The 23,620-nt window shown below is 58.0% G+C and overlaps 8 protein-coding genes across 8 annotated transcripts; 4 read left to right on the top strand and 4 right to left on the bottom strand.

Moving 5' to 3' along the window:
• Window positions 1-112: 112 nt before the first annotated feature.
• BJ171DRAFT_577725 (H+-ATPase G subunit-domain-containing protein) lies at window positions 113-1,013 on the bottom strand (the record flags this gene model as incomplete). The annotated part of the gene is made up of 4 exons (XM_053113835.1): window positions 113-151; window positions 272-415; window positions 591-691; window positions 929-1,013. 4 exons carry the CDS (start codon window positions 1,011-1,013, stop codon window positions 113-115), a joined length of 369 nt encoding a protein of 122 aa, XP_052970704.1.
• A 439-nt stretch (window positions 1,014-1,452) lies between these two features.
• BJ171DRAFT_489537 (ribosomal protein L3-domain-containing protein) lies at window positions 1,453-3,393 on the top strand. Its single transcript, XM_053109501.1, has 5 exons — window positions 1,453-1,501; window positions 1,801-1,831; window positions 1,993-2,154; window positions 2,240-2,568; window positions 2,672-3,393. Exons 1-5 carry the CDS (start codon window positions 1,499-1,501, stop codon window positions 3,311-3,313), a joined length of 1,167 nt encoding a protein of 388 aa, XP_052970703.1. The 5' UTR covers window positions 1,453-1,498; the 3' UTR covers window positions 3,314-3,393.
• Window positions 3,394-3,923: 530 nt separating this feature from the next.
• Window positions 3,924-9,992, bottom strand: BJ171DRAFT_577723 (tRNA synthetases class I-domain-containing protein; the record flags this gene model as incomplete). The annotated part of the gene is made up of 20 exons (XM_053113834.1): window positions 3,924-3,998; window positions 4,137-4,465; window positions 4,623-4,935; window positions 5,136-5,291; window positions 5,433-5,560; window positions 5,651-5,729; window positions 5,830-6,129; window positions 6,354-6,424; window positions 6,538-6,643; window positions 6,736-6,894; window positions 6,985-7,066; window positions 7,238-7,341; window positions 7,466-7,681; window positions 7,771-7,974; window positions 8,134-8,253; window positions 8,414-8,495; window positions 8,636-8,800; window positions 9,016-9,235; window positions 9,378-9,462; window positions 9,684-9,992. 20 exons carry the CDS (start codon window positions 9,990-9,992, stop codon window positions 3,924-3,926), a joined length of 3,303 nt encoding a protein of 1,100 aa, XP_052970702.1.
• Window positions 9,993-10,455: 463 nt separating this feature from the next.
• On the bottom strand, window positions 10,456-12,523 carry BJ171DRAFT_561194 (uncharacterized protein). Its single transcript, XM_053113227.1, has 2 exons — window positions 12,362-12,523; window positions 10,456-12,117 (listed from the first exon to the last, which is right to left on the bottom strand). The coding sequence occupies exons 1-2, from the start codon at window positions 12,482-12,484 to the stop codon at window positions 10,588-10,590; spliced, it is 1,653 nt and encodes a 550-aa protein (XP_052970701.1). The 5' UTR covers window positions 12,485-12,523; the 3' UTR covers window positions 10,456-10,587.
• Window positions 12,524-15,502: 2,979 nt separating this feature from the next.
• On the top strand, window positions 15,503-16,345 carry BJ171DRAFT_489533 (uncharacterized protein; the record flags this gene model as incomplete). Its single annotated transcript, XM_053109500.1, has 3 exons — window positions 15,503-15,656; window positions 15,729-15,815; window positions 15,975-16,345. Coding segments are annotated over exons 1-3 (227 nt in total), but the record flags the coding sequence as incomplete, so codon positions are not given.
• Window positions 16,346-16,470: 125 nt separating this feature from the next.
• BJ171DRAFT_211097 (uncharacterized protein) lies at window positions 16,471-17,851 on the bottom strand. Its single transcript, XM_053106367.1, has 3 exons — window positions 17,618-17,851; window positions 17,164-17,520; window positions 16,471-17,029 (listed from the first exon to the last, which is right to left on the bottom strand). Exons 1-3 carry the CDS (start codon window positions 17,694-17,696, stop codon window positions 16,704-16,706), a joined length of 762 nt encoding a protein of 253 aa, XP_052970699.1. The 5' UTR covers window positions 17,697-17,851; the 3' UTR covers window positions 16,471-16,703.
• Window positions 17,852-18,867: 1,016 nt separating this feature from the next.
• On the top strand, window positions 18,868-20,660 carry BJ171DRAFT_211079 (uncharacterized protein). The gene is made up of 3 exons (XM_053106366.1): window positions 18,868-19,446; window positions 19,594-19,784; window positions 20,014-20,660. The coding sequence occupies exons 1-3, from the start codon at window positions 19,061-19,063 to the stop codon at window positions 20,589-20,591; spliced, it is 1,155 nt and encodes a 384-aa protein (XP_052970698.1). The 5' UTR covers window positions 18,868-19,060; the 3' UTR covers window positions 20,592-20,660.
• BJ171DRAFT_489529 (uncharacterized protein) lies at window positions 20,570-23,518 on the top strand (the record flags this gene model as incomplete). Its single annotated transcript, XM_053109499.1, has 3 exons — window positions 20,570-21,155; window positions 21,322-21,518; window positions 21,659-23,518. Coding segments are annotated over exons 1-3 (2,068 nt in total), but the record flags the coding sequence as incomplete, so codon positions are not given.
• Window positions 23,519-23,620: the final 102 nt, after the last annotated feature.

Here is a 23,620-nt window from a genome sequence, read left to right as displayed (position 1 = left end):
CGGGGCTTGTCGGGACGGCTGAGGCCTAGGAATGCGTCCAGCTGGCACGAGAAGACTGCATGCAGAAGCATCGATGAGCGACATTCACTTGCATCCAGCCAGATGCTCGCACTCAAGCCTCCCGCGAGACAGGGATAGCGTTGGGGTGAATCTGAGGGCAGGATGAGAGAATACGCCGATGTTAGCAAAATGAGGCCGTATCTTGCCGAGCAGCTTGGTGGGAGGGCGCAAAAGCAGTGCCCCAGTTTCGGATGCCCGGTCTGATACAGACCTTAGGATGGACGTTCTCGACAGCGGCAAGCATCTTGTCAATGACGGTGTGCTTGTGTTGGAGATAGGCGGCGTTGATTGACGTCAGTCGATCGTCGGTTTCCTTGGTGACGCCGGCAAAGGCGCTGTCGGATGAGCCCGCGAACTGGACAAACGGTGCGACGGCCAAGAGATCGACGGCATGATTAGCGGCCGTGGCGACGCAGATCGACATTGAAGTACGGAGTATTGAGGTGCAGTCGATGATCTGGATTGCATAACAGGGCTCGACCGCCTGCGACAAGCGTGGCCAGCGGATCTGCTGATTAATTTGCACGAACCTGCTGTTCGAACTGGACAAATTCCTGCTGCTTCTCGCCCTTCAGGACATCGATTTCCTTGGCAGCTTCGGATCGAGCATCCTTGAGACGCTGGACGCGGTCTGGAATGCAGACACGAATGTCAACGACGGATGCAAAACCAAGGTCACACGACGGAAGAGTGGGGTGTCATAGAGGCCTTTAGCACTGGAGAGAGGCTTTGGGGGGGGGGCACACAGCTGCTGCTGCCAGCAAGTGTGTAAAACGATGGCACGACGGCGGTCGCGACGAAACGGGCGGACCGGATCCAGGATAGGGTCTCGCTGTCGGGCTGCACCTCCAAAAACCCGCAGGCTTACATTGTCTGGCTTTCTGGATCACCTTGGAGGCCTCCTTTTCGGCCTCAAGCAGTGTTGAGATTCCCTGGTTGTTGGACTGGCTCATTCGCGGGCGGAAGAGGATAACGCGTGCAAATGCAGGTTCAGCGGATGCAGAGCGAGGTTTATTGGCGATTCCACCGATCGAGCGGCATGATGCGATCTGTGTTTGTCGCCGCAGGCCGCAGGGACTCTCAGCATCCGGCGCTCGGCGAGCAGGGTGCGTACCATGGCAGCGGGCTTGTGGGCAGACAGACGACTTGGCGATGGACAGCGAGGCAACGCAGAGCACAAGCCAGACGGAGCAATGCCAGGACAATGCCGGCCGTGTGTGTGTGCGCTGGCTCGAGCCGCCCTCGATCCAGCGCCAGCCGGGGCGGATGCGCCGCAGCGTCGCACAGGCCGCTGACATCAGCCTGCGCCACACAAGCCATACACGTGTCTTTTTTCTTCCGCGGCCACGGCACCAAAAGAAGCTGCTCTGCAGCAGGCGGCCTTCTTCCTCCTCTTCCCCGACCCACGGACTTTTGTTTCTCTGACAGTCCCGGAACAATGGTATGACACGGACCGAGCGACGGGGCCGAGACGCCGCGCTGCAGGACGATGCACCGAGTGCGAAGGCAGGCCGAGAGACTCTCGCGGCGGCTGCCTACGGCTGGCTGCAGCGTCGTTGCATCGCTGCAGCCGACGATCGCTGGAACCGACACCACGATCCAGCACCGGCTGCGCTGTTCGTGCTTGGCCTCGGGTGTGGCATGCCAGGCTAATCCTTGCTCCCTCCGTGCTTGTCCCGATTCAACCACACCTGCCAACGCTGTTGATTCAACCACGTCGTCGACTGCCCACATCGCTAGTCTCACAGAAAGTTTGAGCACCCCAGAAACGGTAACGATCGCCTCCAGACGTGGGCGGGGTTGGAATACGATGGGAACACTCGGTGGGCAGAGGATCGAACGGACAGGCACTCACACGGAGGCGGAACACCCGGGATCGCGCCAGCGTTCACGTCATTAACCCATTGGCCCGTCCTATCATCATCATCGTAGGCTCTATGGGCTTCAACCCCCGTAAGCGTGCCGCCAGACACCGTGGTAAGGCCAAGTCCTTCCCCAAGGACGACGCCAAGAAGCCCGTCCACCTGACTGCCTTCCTGGGCTACAAGGCCGGCATGACCCACATTGTCCGTGACCTGGATCGTCCTGGTGCCAGTAAGTACTGTCTTTGCTGGTGGTGATGGATCTGGGCTCGAAGCGCAAACTCGGCGGGCTCACCGACACTGTTCCGCGACTGCAGAGATGCACAAGAAGGAGATCGTCGAGGCTGTCACCATCCTCGAGACTCCCCCCGTTGTCGTTGTTGGTGTTGTTGGCTACGTCGAGACTCCCCGCGGTCTCCGTTCCCTCACCACCGTCTGGGCTGAGCATCTCTCTGATGAGCTCAAGCGCCGCATGTACCGCAACTGGTACCGCTCCAAGGAGAAGGCCTTCACCAAGTACGCCAAGAAGTACACCGAGGGTGCCAAGCCCATCGAGCAGCAGCTGGAGCGCATCAAGAAGTACTGCCAGGTCGTCCGTGTCATCGTCCACACCCAGATCAAGAAGCTCAAGCTTGGTCAGAAGAAGGTGGGTAGCCGGGGCGGTGGTTGAGTGTGGGTCTGGTCTGTTGGTTTTGTCCGCAAACGATAGAGATTTCGGATTTCGCTGACGCTCATCGTGCCCAATCCAGGCCCACGTCATGGAGATCCAGCTCAACGGTGGCACTGTCGCTCAGAAGGTCGACTGGGCCAAGGAGCACTTCGAGAAGACTGTCGACGTCGCTTCTGTCTTCGAGCAGGATGAGATGATCGATATCATTGGTGTCACCCGCGGCCACGGCTTCCAGGGTGTCGTCGCCCGTTGGGGTGTCAAGAAGCTGCCCCGCAAGACCCACAAGGGTCTCCGCAAGGTTGCTTGTATCGGTGCCTGGCATCCTGCCCACGTCACCACCACCGTCCCCCGTGCTGGTCAGATGGGCTACCACCACCGCACTGAGATGAACAAGAAGATCTACCGTGTCGGCAAGGCTGGCGATGCCAAGGGCGCCTCCACCGAGTTCGATCTCACTGACAAGCCCATCACTCCCCTCGGTGGCTTCCCCCACTACGGTGTCGTCAACGAGGACTGGGTCATGCTCAAGGGCTGTGTCATGGGTCCCAAGAAGCGTGTCATCACCCTCCGCAAGTCCCTGGTCGTCCACACCCGCCGCTCGGCTCTCGAGAAGGTCAGCCTCAAGTTCATCGATACCTCCTCCAAGTTCGGTCACGGTCGCTTCCAGACCATCGAGGAGAAGAACTCGTACTTCGGCACCCTCAAGAAGAACCTTGCTTAAATTTGACATTTCCGGGCTGGGCTGGGCGTGTTTGTACGGATTGTGTTTGTCCTGAAATACAAAATGAAATGGGCACCCCAGATCGAGGCCTGTGGCCGTCGTGTTCTGTTTCCCCCCACATTCAGCCGTGTTGTGACCGATTGTCGGATCTGCCTGCGGTGCGAAAGGCGTGCATGAACCTGATCAATTGACCCGTCGTCCAGGATAGCGGCGACGCCGAGCCAACGATGCAGTTTCGAACGGAGGTGCTGCCTGCGGCTGGGCACGATATTCAGGAAAACAGAACACCTCCCGACAAGGCTGTTTGCAAGGATCATGGATCACATTGGCAGTCTCCGAGTGAAACCGCGCGGGTTGTTCTCGAGTTTGCCATTCGCCCTGTGTTGACATCGCGCTTCTGCCACACGGCAGCTGTGATTCTTCGCCAAACCGTTTGGTTACGGCGGATGGGTGTATTGAGGACTCGCGAAATAAAGGTACCACCGCCTGGTTCAAAGGACAGGATGCTCCGTTTCGTTTTGGATGCGCTGATATTCACGGACGAGCTTCATCCCCCAACAAGCAAGCCCCACGACCCTGTCGCAAATCACGGTGGTGCTCGCTATGTTCCTCAGGCATCCCGCAGAGACACAAAGTTGTTGATGCTGGCGGTAAGAGCCTCCACCTCGGCATCGAAGCCCTTGATCTGTGAGTAGTGACACCGTCAGAGCACAGTCGGAGGCTGGCAACTCCGACATTTTCTTGTGCGCCGCTTGCTCATCCAGCCACCCAAGCAGATATGCTCCATTCCCACACAGAGGGCGCTGCAGTCAAGAGTGCATACCTTCAGCTCGTTGGCTTCTTTCACCTCGGGCTTGACTTTAGCCTCGTAGTCAGCGCCCTCGGTCTTCTTCTTCCAGGTCGAGAGGTTCTCCTTGGCCTTGGCCAGCTTCTTCTCGAGCTTGCCCAGCTCCTCATCAAAATTGACAAAGCCGCGGACGAGCAGGAGCAGGTTGATGTCCTCGTTGACAGTGTAGACAGCACAGCCAGCGGGAGCGGGCTCAGCCTTGCTGATGGTGGTCAGAGACTTGGCGCCCTTCACGAGGGAGGTGATGATCGCGCCCTCTGAGCCCAAAAGCTCGGTGGCAGCCTCTGATCCAACGTGCACATAGACTGCAACAGAGCACATAAGCCATTAGTAAGTGCTGGGCAATTGGTCGCATGCGACGCCATCGTTGCCCCATGATGGGATAGATGGCGGGGCCAGCAGCGCGAGCGACCCAACGACATGCCTAGAGCAGATTAGAGCAAAGCAGAGTAGGTTACTCACAGGTAGCGCCACCCTTGATCGGGTAGCTGGTGAGGAGACTACGGGCAGCATGGATGACGTCGTTGACGACCTCATAGTTCTTCTCGACCTGCTCGTTGTTCCACTCGTCGCGCTCAGTGGGGAAATGAGCCTGCATGATGGTATCCTTGGCATCATCAGGACGACGCGGCAGGCGTTGGTACAGCTCCTCGGTGATGAAGGGCATCATGGGATGCAGCAGAGTGAGGCCGCGCTCGAGACAGATGTAGAGGACGTCCTTCGAAGCTTCGCGCTTGACGGCGTCGGTTCCGTCAATAACAGGCTTGCAGATTTCCTGTGTAAGATGCCACGACTTTACATCAGCACAGCATCCACGGGGCACGGAGCCAGCAGTGCAGGGAACTTCCGCATTGATTTGCCGCGATCGCTGTAACAAGGTGCGATCGTGCGCAACTCATACAAAAGTGCTGCTTGCGAGTGCGTCGAGACCAGGCTCCTAATCCTCGACTCGGGCGCAGTGTCAGATGTGCTTACCAGGTAGATATCACAGAGCTCGTACAGCCAGAAGCTATGGATGGCACTGGTAGCCGACATAAAGTTCATGCCCTCCAGGTGCTTGTTGACTTCAGCGGTGGCCTTGTTGAGCTTGGCGAGGATCCAGAGATCAGCGAGCGACTCGTTGCCCGTAAGCTGCCACAGCAATCATCCAGGTCCAGCAGTCCAGCAAGAGGGCACAAATGTGTAATTAGTAAAGCTCCACATGCGACACTGCCTCGGAGACTATCGTGCACGCCCATAGCCAACGCTGCCTGGAGCACAGCCAAAGCCCACCTCGACACCCGAGCGAGGAACATAGTCGTCGCCGAGTTTCATCAGGGCGAAGCGGGCTGCATTCCAGAGTTTGTTGCACCACTTGCGATAGCCCTCGACACGGAGGATATCCAGGTTGATGTCGCGACCTATCGAGATCCAAAGTTAGCAGTGTGGCCAGCATGCGGGTGCGTTGCGCCCAGATGCTCGGCTCTTGGAACAATCGCCCACGCTCGTACCGGAGGAAGTGTATGCCAGCAGGGCAAAACGCAGTCCATCCGTGCCACAGACAGGGATGCCGTTGGGGAAGTCGGCTTTCTGTTGGAGTCAGAGGATATGGACAGAAACAAATCAGCGCCGATGCTTTGTATAGTTGCCTAAATGGCGCTCTATCAGACCAAACGCAAGCCACTCATACCTGACCGGCCTGGGCCTTGACAACCTCACGAGGATCAAGGTTGCCAGACAGAAGCTTGCTCTGCAGGCCCTCGAGAGAGATACCCTCGATGGCGTCGATGGGATCGATAACATTGCCCAGAGACTTGCTCATCTTGCGGCCATGGGCATCGCGGACCATCGCGTGGCAGAAGACTTGGCGGAAGGGCACCTCTCCAGTGAGCTTCAGACCCAGCATGACCATTCTTGCAACCCAGAAGAACAAAATATCCCAGCCAGTCTCAAGCAGGTTGGTCGGGTAAAAGTTCTTGAAGTCAGGCGTCTAAGCAGTGTCACAGAACCGAAAGGAGCCAGGTGAGAATCTCCAATGCGAGCGGAAGGCGACCACGTTTGACCGAGATACAGCATCTCCCCAGCCCAAGTCGCAGGCGGCTGTCAGATGAAATCCGCACAAACAGTGTGCATTCTTCGACGAGCCATGGATAGGACGGCGCTCATACCGTCACCAACCGCACGCTGTCGGTGGGGCAGCCTTGTACAACTCACATTGTTGGGCCATCCGAGGGTGGCAAAGGGCCACAAGCCAGCAGAGAACCAGGTGTCCAGGACGTCGTGGTCTGATTGGCACCGCCAGACATGAATATCTGATCGTCAGAGCCATCTCAAGCCGCAACACTTTGCCAGACAGAATCCACCACGGTCGACTGCACTAGCGTTGCAGGACACAGACCTTGCTCCAGGGAAATATCATCCTTGCTGACGTCGGGGAACCGTTGATAGGCGCGCTCGTAAGCCTCTTCTTCGTTTCGAGCCGAGACCCAGTTTTCTTCAGTGTCCTGTTGCGGAGGAGCACAGGTACATCCAATTGATATCGACATCTTCCTCCGAAAAGCCGAGCAACGTCCAGACGAGCCCTTCACTAACATACCACCGACTGGCGACCACGGATCTTGATGAAGTAGGCAGGGACGCGATGTCCCCACCACAGCTGGCGCGAAATGCACCAGTCCTGGATGTTTTCAAGCCATCGGAACCACTCGTTTTCGGAGGCTTGGGGAGTGATCTTCAGGTCGCCCTTGCGAACAGCCTAGTTGCAAACGCGGATGAATGGCTCAGCGATGTCCATGGCCAGTAGCTTGCGGCTGCAGAAACCACGGTCCTCGCGCAAGTCCGTTACCTCCATAGCCTCGGCGGCCATGTCCTTGCAGCTGACCCACCACTGGGGCTTAAGAAGAGGCTCGACAATGTTGTTCGATCGACTGGCCGGAGAGCATGTGTTTCAGTCAGCAGTCTGGATTATTGGTTGTGCGAGGCTAGAGTGTTCTGCCGAGCGGCTGCGTCTTGACACTCAGGCAAATGGCCGACCAGTGCAAAGAATACATTTGAAGGCCGTTGAGTGCACGATGCCCTCGTCGAGGGGGTAGACGTACGTGCAAATAGGCAGCACCATCTTATTATCCTTGGTTTCGCGGTAGAGGCCCTTTTCCTTGAGAGCAGCAAGGACGGCCTCGCGAGCATCGAAGCGTTTCAGACCCTGCCGGTGGATTCCAATCCGATGTTACAGGCATTCTTCTCAGACGGCATATTTCTTGCTACAAAGTGCCTGTCAAGTCGATTACCAAACGATTTCGCCGCCAGCTTTTGGCGAAGATACTCACAGTGAACGGAGCTCCGGCCTCGTTGATGGTGCCGTCATCGTTGAAAATGTTGATGAACTCGGCGTTGTTTCGCTTGCCGACGGTGTAATCGTTGAAGTCGTGGGCAGGAGTGATTTTGACAGCGCCGGTTCCAAACTCCATGTCGACGTACTCGTCCGCAATAATGGGAATAAGTCGTCCGTTGAAAGGGTGGACAACCTTCTTGCCATGCAGATGCTGCCGTGGACGATGGACAGAGTCAGACTACCAGTCCGCTGCGACAGGCGGCGCAGCAACACTCCAAATGGTGGACCCAAGACTCGCACCTTGTATCGGGGGTCCTTGGGGTTGACAGCGACAGCAGTATCGCCGAGCATAGTCTCCAAGCGAGTCGTGGCAACAACAATCTCTTCGTCTGATTCATGGACGGGATAGGCAAACGAGATAATAACACCAAACTCGTACTTCTTCTTGGGGTCGTGGTCGGGGACGCTCAGCAGCGTGCGGCCCTCCAATTCCTTGTTTTCGACCTGTAGCGGGATAGCGGCAGCCAGAGGCAGGCCAAATTAAACACGGCACCGTGGTTGATCTCGACAGAGCTTCTCCACGGGGCACCCAGATCCACATCCACGAGGCTTCCTGCCGCGACACGCAGGCGCCGCAACCGCAATCAGATCGAGCATGCGTACCTCCAGGTTCGACACGGCAGTGTTGAGAACCGTGCACCAGTTGACCAGTCGGTTATCGCGGTAGATGACGCCCTCTTCGTGCAGACGGACAAAAGCCTCGTTGACAGCGGTGCAGAGCATCTGCGCCCCATCCGCATCGAATAGACAGCCAGGCGATACGATCGCGTCAGCAGAGCAGGTCGCCAAGAGTATGAGCCCTTCAGCCATCCCACGTCCGGGGCCACGAAAGAAATGCGACTGTGCACAGCACAAGCATCAGATCGTGCATCAGTATACCCACAGGATCCATTGTGAATCGGACGCGGTCCCAGTCGACGGAGATACCCAGACGGCGGAATTGGTTGTAAATGCGATCACCAAACCTGGGCAACAGAGCGCATGATGAGTGTGCGAGCTGCATATGACCGGCCGATGGTGCCTGATTCTGTTTCGCGCGTGAAACGCAGCAGTAGCACTTTGGCTTCGTCTTCCCTGCAAAGCGATGCAATCACAGGATACATACTGGTCCTTCCATTTCCAAACTTCTGCGAGGAAGGCGTCACGTCCAATGTCGTGGCGGGTGATGCCACGCTCTCGCATCAGCTTCTTCTCAACGACAATCTGCGTGGCAATGCCGGCGTGATCGCAGCCCGGAACGTAGAGCGCCGATTTGCCGTGCATGCGGTTCCTACAGGTACGGAGAAGTCGCAAGACGCATCCCCAAAGTCAGCTCACACTAAATAGAACATGGCAACAGCCTTTGCCCCCCCCCATCCCCAGAACTCATCTGGCGCAATGGGTGCTCTTTGGAAGCCAGCACGGCAGACAACCTCGTCGCTACTTGGCACATCCGCCAGCATCACACACACCAACAAATGACCAAGGATCGAGCTTTGTCCTCACCAGCGAATCATGCAGTCCTGGATGGCGCAGGTAAGGGCGTGTCCCAGATGGAGCGATCCGGTGACATTGGGCGGGGGGATAACAATTGTGTAGGCCCCGGCCTCTCTGGGCTGTTCGTCGACAAGAACGGGCTTGAACAAACCCTGGTTCTCCCACCAGTCGTACCAAGCCGATTCAACAGCCCTGGGATCGTAGCTCGCAGCCATGGGCTGGCTCAGATCTACAGAACATGAACGCATAGCAGATGAGAGGCAGCCACTATGAGCAGTGCAGAATCCAGGCAGCAGTGCAATATCCATGGAACTGGGCCAAAGACACAGTTCGGTGTCGGTGTCGGTTTTGGGATCAGCACGATCAAGTACCTTTCTTCTCGCCCTTGGGGGTTGTGTTGACAAAGGCAGGGACCTCAACAACAGGCTTGACCTCCTTTTCCTTTTTCTTCTTGTCCTGTGTCAAACAATCGAACGCCGATTGCGAGTACCAGCACAGAGATCGGAGAGGCAGCCGCGCCGCAAGCGTGAGTTGCTGCGAGCGGATTTGCGGACCCTCGCCAAACACTTCGGAAGCGACCTTGGCAGCCCAAGTATCAGCGTGCTGCGGTCTATTGTGATCGGCAATCCCAGAGATGAGCGGACTCCGTCCATATCCCTTCCAAGTAGACTACCGACCTGGCTCTCGGGCTTGGCGCTCACGGACTGCTCCTGAAGCTTCTTCTGCTTCGCCAGGAACTTTTCCATCTTGGCCTTCTGCTTGGCCTCCTTCTCAGGGTTCTTGTTGCCGGAGCCGGCGGCGGCGTCTTTGGCGGCGGGCTCGGACTCGGGGGCCTTTGCGCCCTTGGACTTGCCGGCCTTGGCAGCAGGAGTCGGGGCAGCTGGAGCAGCTGGAGCAGCCGGAGCAGCACCGCTCTCGCCGCCGGCGACAGCATGGTGTGCTCTCAGCGGCAGGACCTCAAACCAGGGAGCACCAGATCGGTCCATTGCGGGGATGCTGAAGACGTTGGGTCGACGGATTGCACGTAGGAGGAGGGGGGCTGGTGGAGCGGTGCAAAACAGGCGTGGCCAGGATCTTAGAGACGAATGGCAGCGGCCAATCTTCTTCATAAGCTCTTTGATGGATCGGTGGGATCGACACGCAGACGCCAGAGCAGGCCGGCTCTTGTGCTGTTGGGCGACCACTGAAAAAAAAACGGCCACGGTCCGGCTGCAAATGGAGCGGGTCACGTGCGCGGACAGCGATGAGCAAGGTCAGCCACCGACGGGCAAGGCTCTGGGCCGCTGATGAAACTGCTGCTGGGGGTGATGATGTCTTGGTGCGGCACATGCGTGCATGGATGTATGGATGTATGGATGTATGGATGTATGGATGCATCGATGAGTCACCCGAGTCATCGGATGGAAACTGCGCTTGCACTCGATCCCACGGCACTCCGCGATTTGTCGATTCAGCAGCAATGATCGATTGTATTATGCGCATTCCAACAAACCAAGAGTACAGCGCACAGAAAAATCCCCAGCAAGAGCGGCGTCGGGCACGGTGGTCGTCGTTGCCAAGTGCCTCGTTCCGCATTCCTATCTACAGGGGAGCGTCAAAGCGGGTGGAGTAACCGTGCTCGCTGAGATATGTCTTGACGTCTTCAATCGCAACTTCGCGGCGGTGGAAGATGCCCGCCGCCAGGGCTGCGTCAGCATTGCTGACCTGGAAGACCTCTGCAAAATGAGCAGGCTTGCCCGCTCCACTCGACGCAATGACTGGAATTCGGACGCTGCTCTTGACGTCCTTGATGAGCTCCAGGTCGTAGCCCGAGTTGGTTCCGTCCTTGTCCATGCAATTGAGCAGAACTTCGCCAGCACCCATGGCCTCGCATGCCGTCACAAGCTGATGGACGTCAAAATCGCGGCCTTCGCGGCCACCCTTGACGGTGCACTGATACCAGCAGAACCGCTCGCCGCCCGGGCCGGGGAAGGCTGTCGGAATCACATGGTGGTTAGGGGCATCGTCCGGCGACTTGACATAGATTCGGCGCGGGTCGACAGAGATCACGACGGCCTGGGCACCATACACATAGGCGATCTGCTCAATGGCCGTCTTGCCCGTCAGTTGCTTCCCGTTGCGGTAGTACGCCTCGGCAGCGTAGACGGCGTCGCTTCCGATTGAGACCTTATCGGCACCAGATCGGAAGTACTCGCCCGCTACCTCCAGCGCCGACCAGGTCTTGCCATCAGGCTCGACAATGTCACGGATGCCGCCGCCTATCGTCAAGGGCACAAAGACGGTTTCGGATGTCTTTGAGAGTACTTCGAGCATCGGCAGATCCTTGACGGGGCAGTCGCGGAAGGAGGTGATATTCAGGAACGTAACCTCGTCAGCGCCCTCCTCAAAGTAGCGGCGGGCGAGATCCACGGGCTTGCCCAGGTTGCGGACTCGGGATCCGTTGGCGTCGGACTCGCGGACGTCGTACTGGTCGCCCTTGGTCACGACCAGATCGCCTTGGTCGTTCGATCGCACATCCAGACAGGCGATAATGCGTCGCGTGAGGGAATCGACGACAGCGTCGATCGGGATTCGTGTGGCGACAAACGAGCGGCAGTCTTCGGGATCCAGGAACGACTTGAGGAGCTTCAAGCCAGCATAGCCGCTCTTCTCGGGATGGAACTGGGTGGCAAACACATTGCCCCTGCGAACCGATGAGACAAACAGCTCATCGCCGTACTTTGTCAGCGAGTATGCCCAGTCCGCGAGAGACTCAGCATATGGCACTGCATAGGAGTGAACAAAGTAGTAGCGGGACTTCTCGGGTCCGTCCAGGTTGAGGCGACCCAGGCTTTCTGTGGCATCTTGCTGAACAACGGAGGCACCGTTCCATCCGATGTGGGGCACGGACTTGGTTTGATCGTTGAACTTTTTGACTTGGCCCGGAATCAGACCGAGCCCAGCGACAGAGGGCGACTCGTCGGATCCCTGGAACAGACACTGCATGCCGACACAGATGCCCATGAACGGCTTTCCTGAGGCAATGTACTGCACAAGAGGCTCGGCGTATCCCTTGGATCGGAGCTTCTCCATGGCAGCGCCAAAGGCACCGACTCCGGGAAAGATGAGTTTCTGCAGAGACGACCATGATCGCAGCACAATTGCGATGACGATATTGTTAGGTGGGCGGATCGAGACATGGAGCTGCAGCGACGCGGGCGATGGGCTGCACGTCTGTCCGGGAGTGACGGCGTCGTCTCGATGCAGGCGTACAAGAGCCAGAAAGACTCGCAAGGGACAAATGGCAGCAGAGACAGGCGCTGCGACCGCAGCCCCATCCGCCCGAGTCTGGACTGCAAGTCGCGACGACGCTCACATCGGCGCTGAGGATGTCCTCGGGCGACTGAACGATCTCGATGTCGTGGCCGAGCTTGTGGACTGCATTGATGAGCGAGCGCACATTTCCGGCTCCGTAGTCCAGGAGATACAGCTTGGGCATTGCGTCCAGGATCTGAGGGCTGAGCTGCAGCGAGCGAAGACGGGTGTGATGCAGACCCGCGATGGGGACGAATGAAGCGGTTTAAAAAGCTCGGCGGCGATATCCCGTGGATTGCTGCGCTATCTTGTGCAACGCGACTCACCCGCAAAGGCCGGGTGGTGTGTGGGGCTTCCTGGCGATGCGCATGTTTGATGCGCATGTTTGATGCGATGAATGCACCGGCAACACTCGGCAGCGCTCGGCCACGGCCCGGTGGTGCACATGTACATCTCGGCGATGCGTATGTATGCTCATCGAGGCAGTGCGGGTGCCGGACTGAATGACAGGTGTATCCATTCCGCGGCATCGATGCCGACGGAGCGATCCGCATCCATAGCCTCTATCTGAGATATCATATCAACAGCCTCCGTCTGAAATATCAGCTATCTTCGAGAGGCAAATGCAGCCAGGCATACGGACAAAGCTGTGTGAGGAGGCAGCACCCGTGGGCCATGAGAGCCACCATACCCTGCGACCCCCAAGTCGCGTCATGGCTTTCCATCGCGACCCAATATCCCATACCCCGTCGCGATCCCATATCCCATCATGATTCTCTCGGCTGCATCCATGTCTATCGTGGGCCGTGTGGTGTGGTCGGTGATGGCACTGATAGGAAGCGGTGTTTGGCTGTGTTCCTTGCCCGTTTCTGGGGCCCGCGGTAAGCGAATAGTGATCCCTCAAGTCAAGTTGCTGGACAGCGTCGCTCGCACTGACCAAACGGCTGCACTCTCCATGGTCACCAGAGGGCGCTGCAGGACGGCTCATGGCGGAACTGCTTGATCCGATGCCGCTGGATACTTCCGCCGGTCTCAGTAAGTATCCATGAAACACACGCCGGTCGAACATGTATTCTCTGGCCGTTGCTCGGGTGCAGGCCCGCAGGAAGCTGAGTCATTGACCATAACGATGGGTTCGAGGCATATTCGAGCGGTATCGGAGCGGAGTCAGCCAGTGCTTCAAAGGAGCAACCCTGGAACTGAAGAGGGGGTGCAAAGAACTGGAGCTACAAGACGAGTCCAAGATCATTTGTGAGGCACCGTTCCGATCCGTTGCAGTCAAACCAAGCCCTTCAGACTCTTAACTTCCTCCCCCTGACGCTCTCGACTCTCACTGACCCCAAGACGCCATCCGTTTGACGGCATGCGAGATTGGACCCGCTCGCCAGTCCATGCCTGTAGAGTGCACCGGCGACATGGATATGCCAGAGACTCGATCCAAATGTGTTAGGTCGGCCGCTCGTGGATCAAGCTGCAACATGACCAGGCACCGCATGCTGACAAGTCTGGATGCATCTCCCACCCAGATCGCTGCATGCATCGCCGCAGCTTTGGACTTCGTACAGGCAAGTGGATGGCCACAGTTCATCAAACCCGGCACGACAGTCTCACAGGCCCCTTTCCATCCACATACTCACACCGAACCTCGATGCCCGCTGGACGTCTCTGGCAGCGGGTACTACCGCGAAGTTGGTGAGGAGCTGGATGCTTTGGCCGCATGTGCGCGGCTCTCGGGGTGATCTCTCTCGCTTTCTGAACGGTGGATTCTCTCCAGTGGCCATGTGCCATTCCTTCCGCAAGGAAGTCGAGCGAGGCAAGTCATGTTGCAGTATCAAAGACACCACTTCCTCGTTGAGCAAAGCGGCTGACTGTCGCCGCACCAAGACCTCACGGAGGAGTTATACAGGAACATGACCCGGATCCAGATCGACAATCTGGAGTTCGCCAACGAAGGCCGGGACAAGCTTGAAATATGGAGGCAGGAGCAGTCCCAGCTGCTGGACCAGATTGCTCGCTCGCAGCACTCTTTAGTTGAGCAGCTTCATGTGGCCAATGTTGGTATCCAGCTGGCTGAGCACCTGTACCAGTGCTCGCAGCACTCATACCGTCATCCATTTGACAGAACCTGGGTGTCAAAGCCACTGCCGAGATCCAGTCCGTTAACGCCGATCTCCAAGAATCAATGGAGCTTGTCCAGCGACTTTCTGCCGGGCACACCGATGCCATCGATGTCCTGGGCAGGCTTAAGCACCAAGCCGTCTCATTTGCGGATGATCTTTCTGCGCAAATGGTGCTCCTGGAGCAGGTCCGTGCTATCGCGAGTGATTGAAATCTGTGCTTGTTTGTCATCGGGCCTATCCACACGCTTTGGAAAGCCTGCCAGAAAGTATGTAACTCAAAAACCAGCCTTGATCAACGACTCTGCAGGGCATCGACAAAGCCCATCGGAGAATCGAGCTCATCAACACGAGGTGGACTGTTGTGATGGATAAAGAGCAGGAAACTGGTCTGGTCCTGGCCCGTATACAAGTAACTAGAACTGCACTGCGCCTGAGGGCGGCTGCCGCGAGCGAGGCAACATGATATTGATATCAAAGGATTGCCTTACAATTCGCAGAGCACCGCCGAGACTATCGATCAATTGCTTCTCGAGCAGCGCAAGGACTATAAACAGGTACAGGTGCAGCCTCTTACTGCAGTTTTAGCGTTGTTCTGATTCGGCAGAGCCGGTTCTAGCTCAAGTTGGGTGTTGTGCAGCACCTCCAAGACATCCAGAATCTGGTTATGGAGTTGGAAGAAAGCATCGGCAGCCTCTTTACATCGCAGCAGGTCTGCTGGCATTGTCGGCTGCATCATCGCTGGGCACTGCCATTGACTTGAATGGTCAAGCAGAGGATGGCCATCCATGCTGATTTCTGGGAACTGGCAGGATCATTTGATTCAAATCGCCGGCGTTCACATTGAATCGTTGCGTGAAGCCGAGCGACTTGTGAGCACAATCAAGGCTGCTGCCGAGAGCCATATGGCGTTACAACAGCTATTGGACGGTCGCTTGGATAACATGGCGGTACGACGATCGCATGGGGGTGTTGAGATTCTCACAGAGCTTGAGCATGATGTACTCGAGGGCGCTAACATCGTCAGGCAGACTCAGCTCAACCAAATCAGCGCCGAGGCTGAGGCGTCGCATCATCTCGCTGCGACGAGAATATCAGCGATAGGCGAGGTGTTGGCTGAAACGCTTGAAGCTGCTCATCTCCTCAGCGGCTGGATCGAGTCTGCAAAGACCGCTGTGTTGCTGCCGATGAATCTCGTATCCTCGGTCGTTGAAGCAACATCGTTTCGAGCATGGCGAGGTCGGTAGGGTACATTTTGCAGCGCACCGATACCACCGCTATGCACAAGCTAACAAACTACGCTCGACTCAGGTGTGGGTCAGGTTGCGATCGGCATTGTTGTCTATGTGATTTCATCACGGATTGCATCTATGCTCGAGCCGCCGTTTGCGCTCGTTGGTATGTTGTCCTTGAAACGACTGAACCATATTCATGGGGTGTGTGCGATCACCTGTTGGGCATGATACTCCCACTGCCACTATGGAGGAGGGGGGGCTACTTGGGCCTCGCTAACACCGCCATCCTCGACTATCAACTTCCAACGACGGGCTATCTCAGCGAACAGTCTGTATGTTGGCACAGTGGTTGCCATCCTCCGGCTGTGGCAGCCGCTGATCGCTCCTGATGACTACATCTACGTGAGTGAGTGAGTGAACGGGCATGGCCAAAGTCTCGATGCAGTGTCCAGCACTGACAGTGGACTGGGTCAGATATCGGTGTTTGTCGCAATGGGAGTCATGCAGGCGGCAAAGCGCCTCTGGCGACTCTTGTTCAGGTAGAAGCGCAAGCCAGAAATCAATGCAAAGAGATATCCAGCACACAAGGCAGGACACTGGCATCCCACAAGAACATGGGCACGGACATGGACTCGAATGCGACCGACGCCACTCCTGCACCCACTCCTGCACCCTGGGACTATTGCGCTGGTGATGTGACAGCTTGACATGCACTACTTCCAACTGCAGTACTCGGCCACGACCGCCACCATCCTTTGCGAAAGCCAGGAATGCGACAATACGGAGCACAGCCACCGTTATGGGAATCAGCCATCGTTATTGGAATCAGCCATCGTTATTGGAATCAGCCATCGTTATTGGAATCAGCCGTGTTCACAACGAAGTGGTCCAAAGAGAAGCCAGCCAGTGACGACCGAGGACGACCGAGAGCGACAGACACGGCGGGGGCGATCCAATACATCTCGCTGAAGATCCACCCAATGATTACAGCTCCGATGCTAGATAAGGCAGAACGTCCATTTGCTTTGTCGGAGGCATTCTCCCAGGGGCCCTATGCCTGCTTGGACTTGGACTTTTTGGTCTTGGAGGACTTGGTCTTCTTGGACTTGGTAGTCTTGGTGGTCTTGGTGGTCTTGGCGGTGCTGGGTGCAGCTGTGGTCGGCTTGGTGGTGGGTTTAGCCGTCGCAGTGGGCTGGTTGCCGTTGCTGACCGTAATAGTTTTGCGGGCTCCGTCCGTCAGGTATTGGCGGCCATCCTTGGCTGGTTTGACAAGCGCCATTTCAGGGATGGTTGGGTATCCGGGCAGATTAGCAACAAAGAGCTCCGGGCCCGAGAAAGAGTTGCTGTTGCTGACAATCTTGACGTCGGCACAGTTCACTGGAGCCAAGGGCAGAGATATAAGTACGGCTGCGAGTGCAGTTGATTCCGACATGTTTGCTGCAGATCGGGCCATGCTGGACCGGTGTCGCCGCAGAACACATGTCCGAGATTCGGTGGATGTGGATACTCACTGTAGTACTCGCGGTTTCCCTCGGCGTTGATCCAGGTCCAGGCAAAGGTTGCACGGTCGGCCTGGGGAATATCGATCGGGATGGGAATGTCGTAGTTGAGGCCGTCCTGACGAAGACACTCGCGGATGACTGTCGCGAGCACCACCCAGTTCTTTTCGTCATACGAAACGGCAAACTGACAGTGGCCTCCATCGTGGAAGTTGGCGCCGGGGGCATCGAGCAGGCTAGAGTTGAGATGGGTGCCGGCGTGGAGAGTGGCAGTGACCTTACTGGCCTTCTTGCCACCGCAGGGGAACGGCTTGCCGTCGCCGAGGGGAGCGTTCAAGTCATAGTCGATGGGCGGGGAGCTTTTCGAGCCTTGAAAGTGCATCGGGCGATGGCCGCGGCAGTTAGGATGGGATTGGCGTGTGGGACGAGCCGACTTGGCGGCCGATGACCTCGGGCTACGACTCACCTCGCGGAGGCGGATAGCTCATGACCATGTGGGCGGCAGCCGAGGAGGCCAGGAGGGCCAGGGAAAGGAATTTGAGCATGGCGAGCGGGTTGCAGGACTGGCGAGGACTGGCGGGGACTCGAAGGGCAGGCGGGACAGGCTTTTATGGGACGTACATCTGTACATCTGCACCTCACATGTGAGCCCGGCGCATGTGCAGGTGACCGACGGGGACAAGGTCATCTGGAAAGAAAGAGGAAAGAGCAAGGCACAGGGACGTGGGGAAGGCGGGACAGAGCAAGAAGGGCACGAGGACACCACAGTGCCCAGAAGGAGCCGCTCAGCCCAGGACCAAGGAACGGGAAAGAGAGAGAGGCGGTCGGGTGCAAGGTTTCGAAGGCTGGAGGAGCGCCAACAAGGACCAGCACCTCAGCCGCGGGAATTCTGCGGTGCGGGCAGCTGGGCCGGCCGATGCGCAATTTGCAATGTGAAGTGTGAAGTGTGAAGTGTGAAGTGTGAAGTGTGAAGTGTGAAGTGTGAAGTGTGAAGTGTGAAGTGTGAAGTGTGAAGTGTGAAGTGCGAAGTGCGAAGTGTGTTCGACTGGGACGGCTCTGGATTTGGATCGGATTGCATTGTGGTGCGTTCGGCTCACGTGGCTCTGTTTGAATCGCAGCCATCACCATCGTTGTCGTCCTCTCGCTTTGAACGCCACAGCGAGCTTCTGGATGGCGATGCATTGAGTCGCTGGATGCCAACGCGGCAATCACCCCGAAAGAGTCTGCGCAGACCGTCGCTCCATTGGTTATATCGCTTGTGGTCTGAGTGATACATTTCATAGGAACCCTCATTGTCCCGCGCATCGCCCGAGCCCGACATTGTCGTCCATCGGCTGTCTCGCCCATTGTCGTCCCTCGGTGGTGTCGCTCGCCGCATCTGGGCCCACACTCTCGCCGCATGATCGTGTTTCCTGCGTCGTGCCCAAATCACAGCGAGATGCACCCGCTGCTGCCCCTCAATCGGCATCTTGGCCATCGAGTCCATTCCGGCAACCAAGTACATTCCAGCAACCGAGTTCGTCACCGACCGAATCATCGCCTCGACCGGCAGCGCTGATCCGCAACGCCGGCCGGCCGTGCCTGTGCGTTTTGTCGGTGCTGCTGTTGCTGCCCCCTGGTCCATGCCGCGGGGTCGCTCTGCCCGTACCGCGTCCGCAGCCCCGGACGGCATGAAACTGAACCCTGCCGGGGAGCTCGGCCATGGCGCCAGGAACATCGCTCCCTCCCACCATCGCCCTCCTTCCCGCTCTGGCCCTCCCTCATTCTTTGGCATCTGCCTCTCTCTCGCCTTCTCTCCCTCCCTCTCTAGTGCCATAACTGCTGTCCAGGGCCAACCTGCTGCCGCGGCCCGTTCCGCCTCTCCATCTCCACAGGTTGTGAATGCCCTCGGCCGATCCACCCATCCAAGATGGCTGCTGTCGATAACAGCCCTGAGCCGCCAACTCGCCTCCATCGACCTCATATCCGTGAACCCGCTGGCTCTGCTACCACCACTGTGTCTCGTTCCGGCCGGCCCGGCATCTCCAATGTCTTTGAGCCAGAGTCGCTGCTCCAGCCTCCTCTGTCGTTCCTGCTCCGAACGCTGTCTCTGCTTGCCCATTCCAGAACGACCCTGCCGCTGCCCATCCATCCTACCTATGAATACGTCCTGGCGGATGACGATGCCTCTGAAACTGCCGGCATGGCCCTGACCTGCCCCATCTGCGACTCCTTCTTCTCTGTCGCTGTGCGGCTGCCGTGCTGCCGCCAGCACATTTGCCGAGGATGCGCCCACCACTGGCTGGCGCATAGAGGGTAAGACACACCCGATCACGTCAATCTCGCTTTGGCCCGTTTGCCATGTCGCCTGCGAATCTGCATGTGTTGGGTATTGTCGCTTCCGTCGCTGCTCCTCTGCTGGAACCCGCCCAGGCTCATCCCCTGGCTGTCTCAACCGTCCAGCTCCAGGAAATGCCCGTTCTGCCGAACATATGTCACCGAGCAGGCCCTTCTCGAGCCGCTCCCGGATCAAGCCCGGCTGATGGCCGAGAGCCCTATCCGTTGCATCTTTGCACGGTCTGGATGCCAATGGATAGGCCCCCGTCGCAGCGTTGCGTCGCATCTGCAGGCTTCCTGCCACGTTGCCGATGCAGGTAATGTCGGAGCTGTGAGCGGAGGTTTCTGACCGTGCACTGTGCCCAGGGAGGCGTCGCCAATGCCCTGATTGTTCCGATCGCCTGATCGCCTGGTTATCCCGATCGCCTGATTGTCCTGATTGTCTGCGGAGGACGAAAGCTGCTTGATTCCAGCCAGAGCGAGCCCCGCCAAAGGCCTCTCGAGCCTGCTCGCAGGAACTAAATCCTCTTGCTCGTCCTCACCCAGTCGGCACCGGTGTGGTTGCCCACATTTGGTTCCAGTTGGAATCACCGTGCCCCCATCCGCTCTGTCCAAGCAACCCCCAGTCAACCGGCAGCCCGAGCAATCTGTACCAGGCTGTTGCGCACCTCCCCGTTCCCACCAAGCTTGGTCTGGCCACCATTTCGTGTGCCGCTCTATCAACCTGGGTGGTGATTGTCGCAAGCGCAATGCAGCGCTGGATGCCTCATGAGCCACTGTCCACCCATGCTCGAGCGCCATTGCATCGCCAGGGCGACACCACCATCGAGTCGCTGGCTGCCTTGAGAACGCTTGCCCAAGTATGGACTGCCCACAGCAGCGATACAATGCCCTTGAACCTCCGCATCGAGTCAGTGTCATCCGTCGAGGGCCACGGACTGCACACGAGCCAGTGCATCGTCGGGGACCTGGGGCTGCTCCTGGTCTGCGCCGCTCTGACGTGGCACATCCTGCTTCGGCTTCGATTCCTCCACCCCTCCGTGCTGCTGGATCACATTTGCCTCGCCCTGAGCTTCCTGGGCGGAGTCACTTACAGTCTATGGCTGGTACAGCGTGTTGAATAAACAATGGGACACCGTCTCACTCGGACAAAAACACATCAAAGTCGGATCATATCATCCACCCAGCCCACAATCGACAGCCCATCCGCACGCCAGGGTGTCCCGTTTCAAACCGAGTGTGCTGTAACGACCTCGGGCGAGTGCGTCGCCGGCCTCTTTGGAGACTGCAACCTTGGCTGGAGCTGTACCCCGTGAGAACGGCGAAACAAACAAACACTGCATGGTTGACCAATTCGTCACCGGCACCAATGTGCAGTGTCCGCATATGTTACGTGGCCTGGGCTGCTCTCTGGCGTGAGGGGGGACCACAGGGGCGGCCGCGGGCTGGCCGTCATACGCTGATGGCGATATGACGTCAACCGTGCGGCAGGGACCTTCGGCAGCAGCCGCATCAGAGGAGCCAGTCGTCTTGCGCAACAACAGGAAGCCACCGCAGACTTGTTATCTCGACAAGCGGCGAAATGCTCCGAGCAGGACTGCGCTGCCCTGGACAGGCCACACGAGCTTGTCGAGGGTTCGTCTGCCTCACCCTTCCATTTGTTTGTTGGGCAACGGCGATGACGCAAGGTGGTTGTCGGGCTGTTGCTTGCTGCAATGACGTCTGGATGTTGAGTCCGATAGCGGGTTGTCATTGGTGCAGGCCGATGGTGTGAGCGATAATGGCGAAATATTTACACCCAACACCGATGCGCAACGGACGGCTTTATAACCCTGGTCCGTGGTCCTCCCGCAGGCTAAGCAGCCCACCGGGGTCTCCTTTGCGCTCCAGCTCCAATTTACCAACTGCCGATGAGCAGACACCGCCCTGCTCTCTGTTTTTCCGCCCAGAAACCACCGTTTCCAGACACCTAGCGTCCCCACACACTCCCACCCCCAGACGTGCGTTCCCGCAGCACCCATCGATCATGGCAATCTCGGCGTCGTATAAAGGTACTGCTCGCTGAGAAACAAGCTACCTGACCACCCGCGGTGCAGTCGGAGCTGAAAGTCGCCCCGAGCAATCGGCCCCTGTGATCACGAGAAGAGACCTGGCTAACAGAAGCCCCTTCCTTCTCGCTTTCCCGACGCAGGCCAGCGCTCTCATCGCCGACAGAGCCTCTCCGGGATCACCTCGGACAAGGAGGCCAATGCGCTGAGATTCAGTGCGTACAGCTGCTCAGAAAGCACCTCGGCCGCATACAATCGCTCGCCGCTTGGCCCAGCGGCGTCGTCGCAATGGGCCTCATCCTTTCGCTCGAGCTGGGCGGCGGCCGATCCCGATGAAGTAGACCGCCCCGCGAGCCTCTCTCGATACAAGCACAGGCCCAAGTCGATCCACTGCATCACTTCCGGTTCACGGCGGCCCTCATTGGGCTCGCTGGCAACATCGTCGAGACAAATGATCCTCCGATCGGGTTCAGACAACCAGCTGGACGCCGACCAGCAGCTGCCGCCTTCCAAGGCGCCCTCGAACGGAGGTAGCGTGGGGTTCCCGATGTTGCTCCACTCTCGAGGAGCCACCTCCTCCCGATGGAGCCTCTTCAGCCGTCTCAGCAGCGGCCACCGGACGATCGCCAGCTCGTCGTCGTCCTCTCGCCGGTCCCGAGTTTGCCGCTATGTCCTCGAGGTCCATCGGATGCTACTGGACCAAGGCATGTCCCCGACCGAGTCGGTCAACTTTATGGAGCGATTCAACTTTGTCCCTGACTCGGGAATCAAGCCCACCATTGACTTTGAGCAGCAGCGCCTGTCGGACGTCATCTTCGACATCGAGCTGTGCTGGAACAAGATGCAGCAGCACTTTCCCACGGACCAGCAGCTCAGCCGCAACCAGATCTTTTGCGTCTACGAAGTCATCATCATGCGAGAGCTCGAGGGGGTTTCGCCAGAGACCCGAAGTCGTTTCCTCTCAGGTTCACCCCAGGACAATGCATCTCTCCAGAGAACCTCGGACCGCCGGCCTAGCCTCTCGTCGTTTGCTTTCTCGGCCTATGCCTCCAGCGCGACCCTGTCGGACCGGATTTTCGACGACATCGGCGTCTCAGGCCGATGCGCCGACCAGTCCACCCACTCGGCCACCTCGAGCCGACACGAGTCACGAAGCATCAGCGAGAAGGAGGCTGCTATCTCGCCATCGTCGGGCCGAGGACAGTCTTCCCGCACGCTGCTGCTGCAGTCGCAGTCACAGCCTCAGCTGCTCAACGGACGACAGAGCCAATACCAAGAGGCCAAGTCTCTGTTTGGGTGCCTGACCTCGCTGCGGAGCCGCTCGTCCGCATCAGGAACCTTGGTCGCTGACGCTTCGTCGTCGGCCCGCTGTGAGAAGCCCAAGCTGCTCGCGCTCGATGAACCAGGTGGCCGTCAGCTGCGACGAAGCGACACCCACCTGTTTCTTTGGTCCCAGAGCATCGGGACCTGCCGCGCCTTCTTCACTGTTGCATCGCCAGCGGACATCCATGGCCCTTGGCGACTCGATCGGCCGCAGTTCTCTCGCAGTCGAGAACAAGCAGGGCCAAGACCAAGTTCAAGACCAGGATCAGGATCAGGATCAGGATCAGGACCAGGATCAGGACCAGGACCAGGACCAGGACCAGGACCAGGACCAGGACCAGGACCAAGACCAAGACCAAGAGTCGGCCCGCAACGGCGTTCTGTCGCCCAAGACAGGCCCCAAAATGCTGCAGAGGCTCATCCGGTGTCTCCAAGGATGTCTCGGGAGACATCACTTGGATTCCAAGGAGTGAGCCAAACGCAGAGCCATGGCAGACCGAGTGGGAATGCGTGCTGAACGCAGCAACCCAGCCAATGTACTACCCGTCCCCCCTCCCAAAATGTGTGTGTGAATGACTCCCTATACCCAACTAGATTGATCCAGTACATCGTTTAGAGCATTCATGCAATAAAAAAGGCAAACAGAAGTGTCTTGCTTCTGCAGTGCTCGCAAAGTGAAATCGAAGGCGGCTGGTCCTCAAAGTGACTTGACCGCTCTGCTATGGATCCTGGACACATTTGGGTCCAGCCGATGCGTCCAAAGCCGACAATGATAAAGCTGC

The sequence above is a fragment of the Polychytrium aggregatum genome (genome assembly GCF_025602895.1).
Source record: "Polychytrium aggregatum strain JEL109 chromosome Unknown BJ171scaffold_4, whole genome shotgun sequence".
Lineage (NCBI taxonomy): Eukaryota > Fungi > Chytridiomycota > Chytridiomycetes > Polychytriales > Polychytrium > Polychytrium aggregatum.
The sequence above is the reverse complement of the archived record's forward strand: the minus strand, read 5'-3'. Positions and strand labels throughout refer to the sequence as shown.

Excerpts from the sequence above, each read along its gene's own strand:
- BJ171DRAFT_211097 (XM_053106367.1), bottom strand. The coding sequence starts at position 17,696 with ATGCTCAAATTCCTTTCCCTGGCCCTCCTGGCCTCCTCGGCTGCCGCC. Across the intron at positions 17,521-17,617 it reads GAGCTATCCGCCTCCGCGAG|GCTCGAAAAGCTCCCCGCCC; the intron begins GTGAGTCGTAGC and ends TGCACTTTCAAG. Across the intron at positions 17,030-17,163 it reads GGGAAACCGCGAGTACTACA|TGAACTGTGCCGACGTCAAG; the intron begins GTGAGTATCCAC and ends CCTTGGCTCCAG.
- BJ171DRAFT_211079 (XM_053106366.1), top strand. The coding sequence starts at position 19,061 with ATGGCTGCTGTCGATAACAGCCCTGAGCCGCCAACTCGCCTCCATCGA. Across the intron at positions 19,447-19,593 it reads CACTGGCTGGCGCATAGAGG|CTCCAGGAAATGCCCGTTCT; the intron begins GTAAGACACACC and ends TCAACCGTCCAG. Across the intron at positions 19,785-20,013 it reads CTGCCACGTTGCCGATGCAG|TCGGCACCGGTGTGGTTGCC; the intron begins GTAATGTCGGAG and ends GTCCTCACCCAG.
- BJ171DRAFT_489537 (XM_053109501.1), top strand. Across the intron at positions 1,832-1,992 it reads GTTTGAGCACCCCAGAAACG|GCTCTATGGGCTTCAACCCC; the intron begins GTAACGATCGCC and ends TCATCATCGTAG. Across the intron at positions 2,569-2,671 it reads TCAAGCTTGGTCAGAAGAAG|GCCCACGTCATGGAGATCCA; the intron begins GTGGGTAGCCGG and ends TGCCCAATCCAG.
- BJ171DRAFT_561194 (XM_053113227.1), bottom strand. The coding sequence starts at position 12,484 with ATGCCCAAGCTGTATCTCCTGGACTACGGAGCCGGAAATGTGCGCTCG. Across the intron at positions 12,118-12,361 it reads AGGACATCCTCAGCGCCGAT|AAACTCATCTTTCCCGGAGT; the intron begins GTGAGCGTCGTC and ends TCGTCTCTGCAG.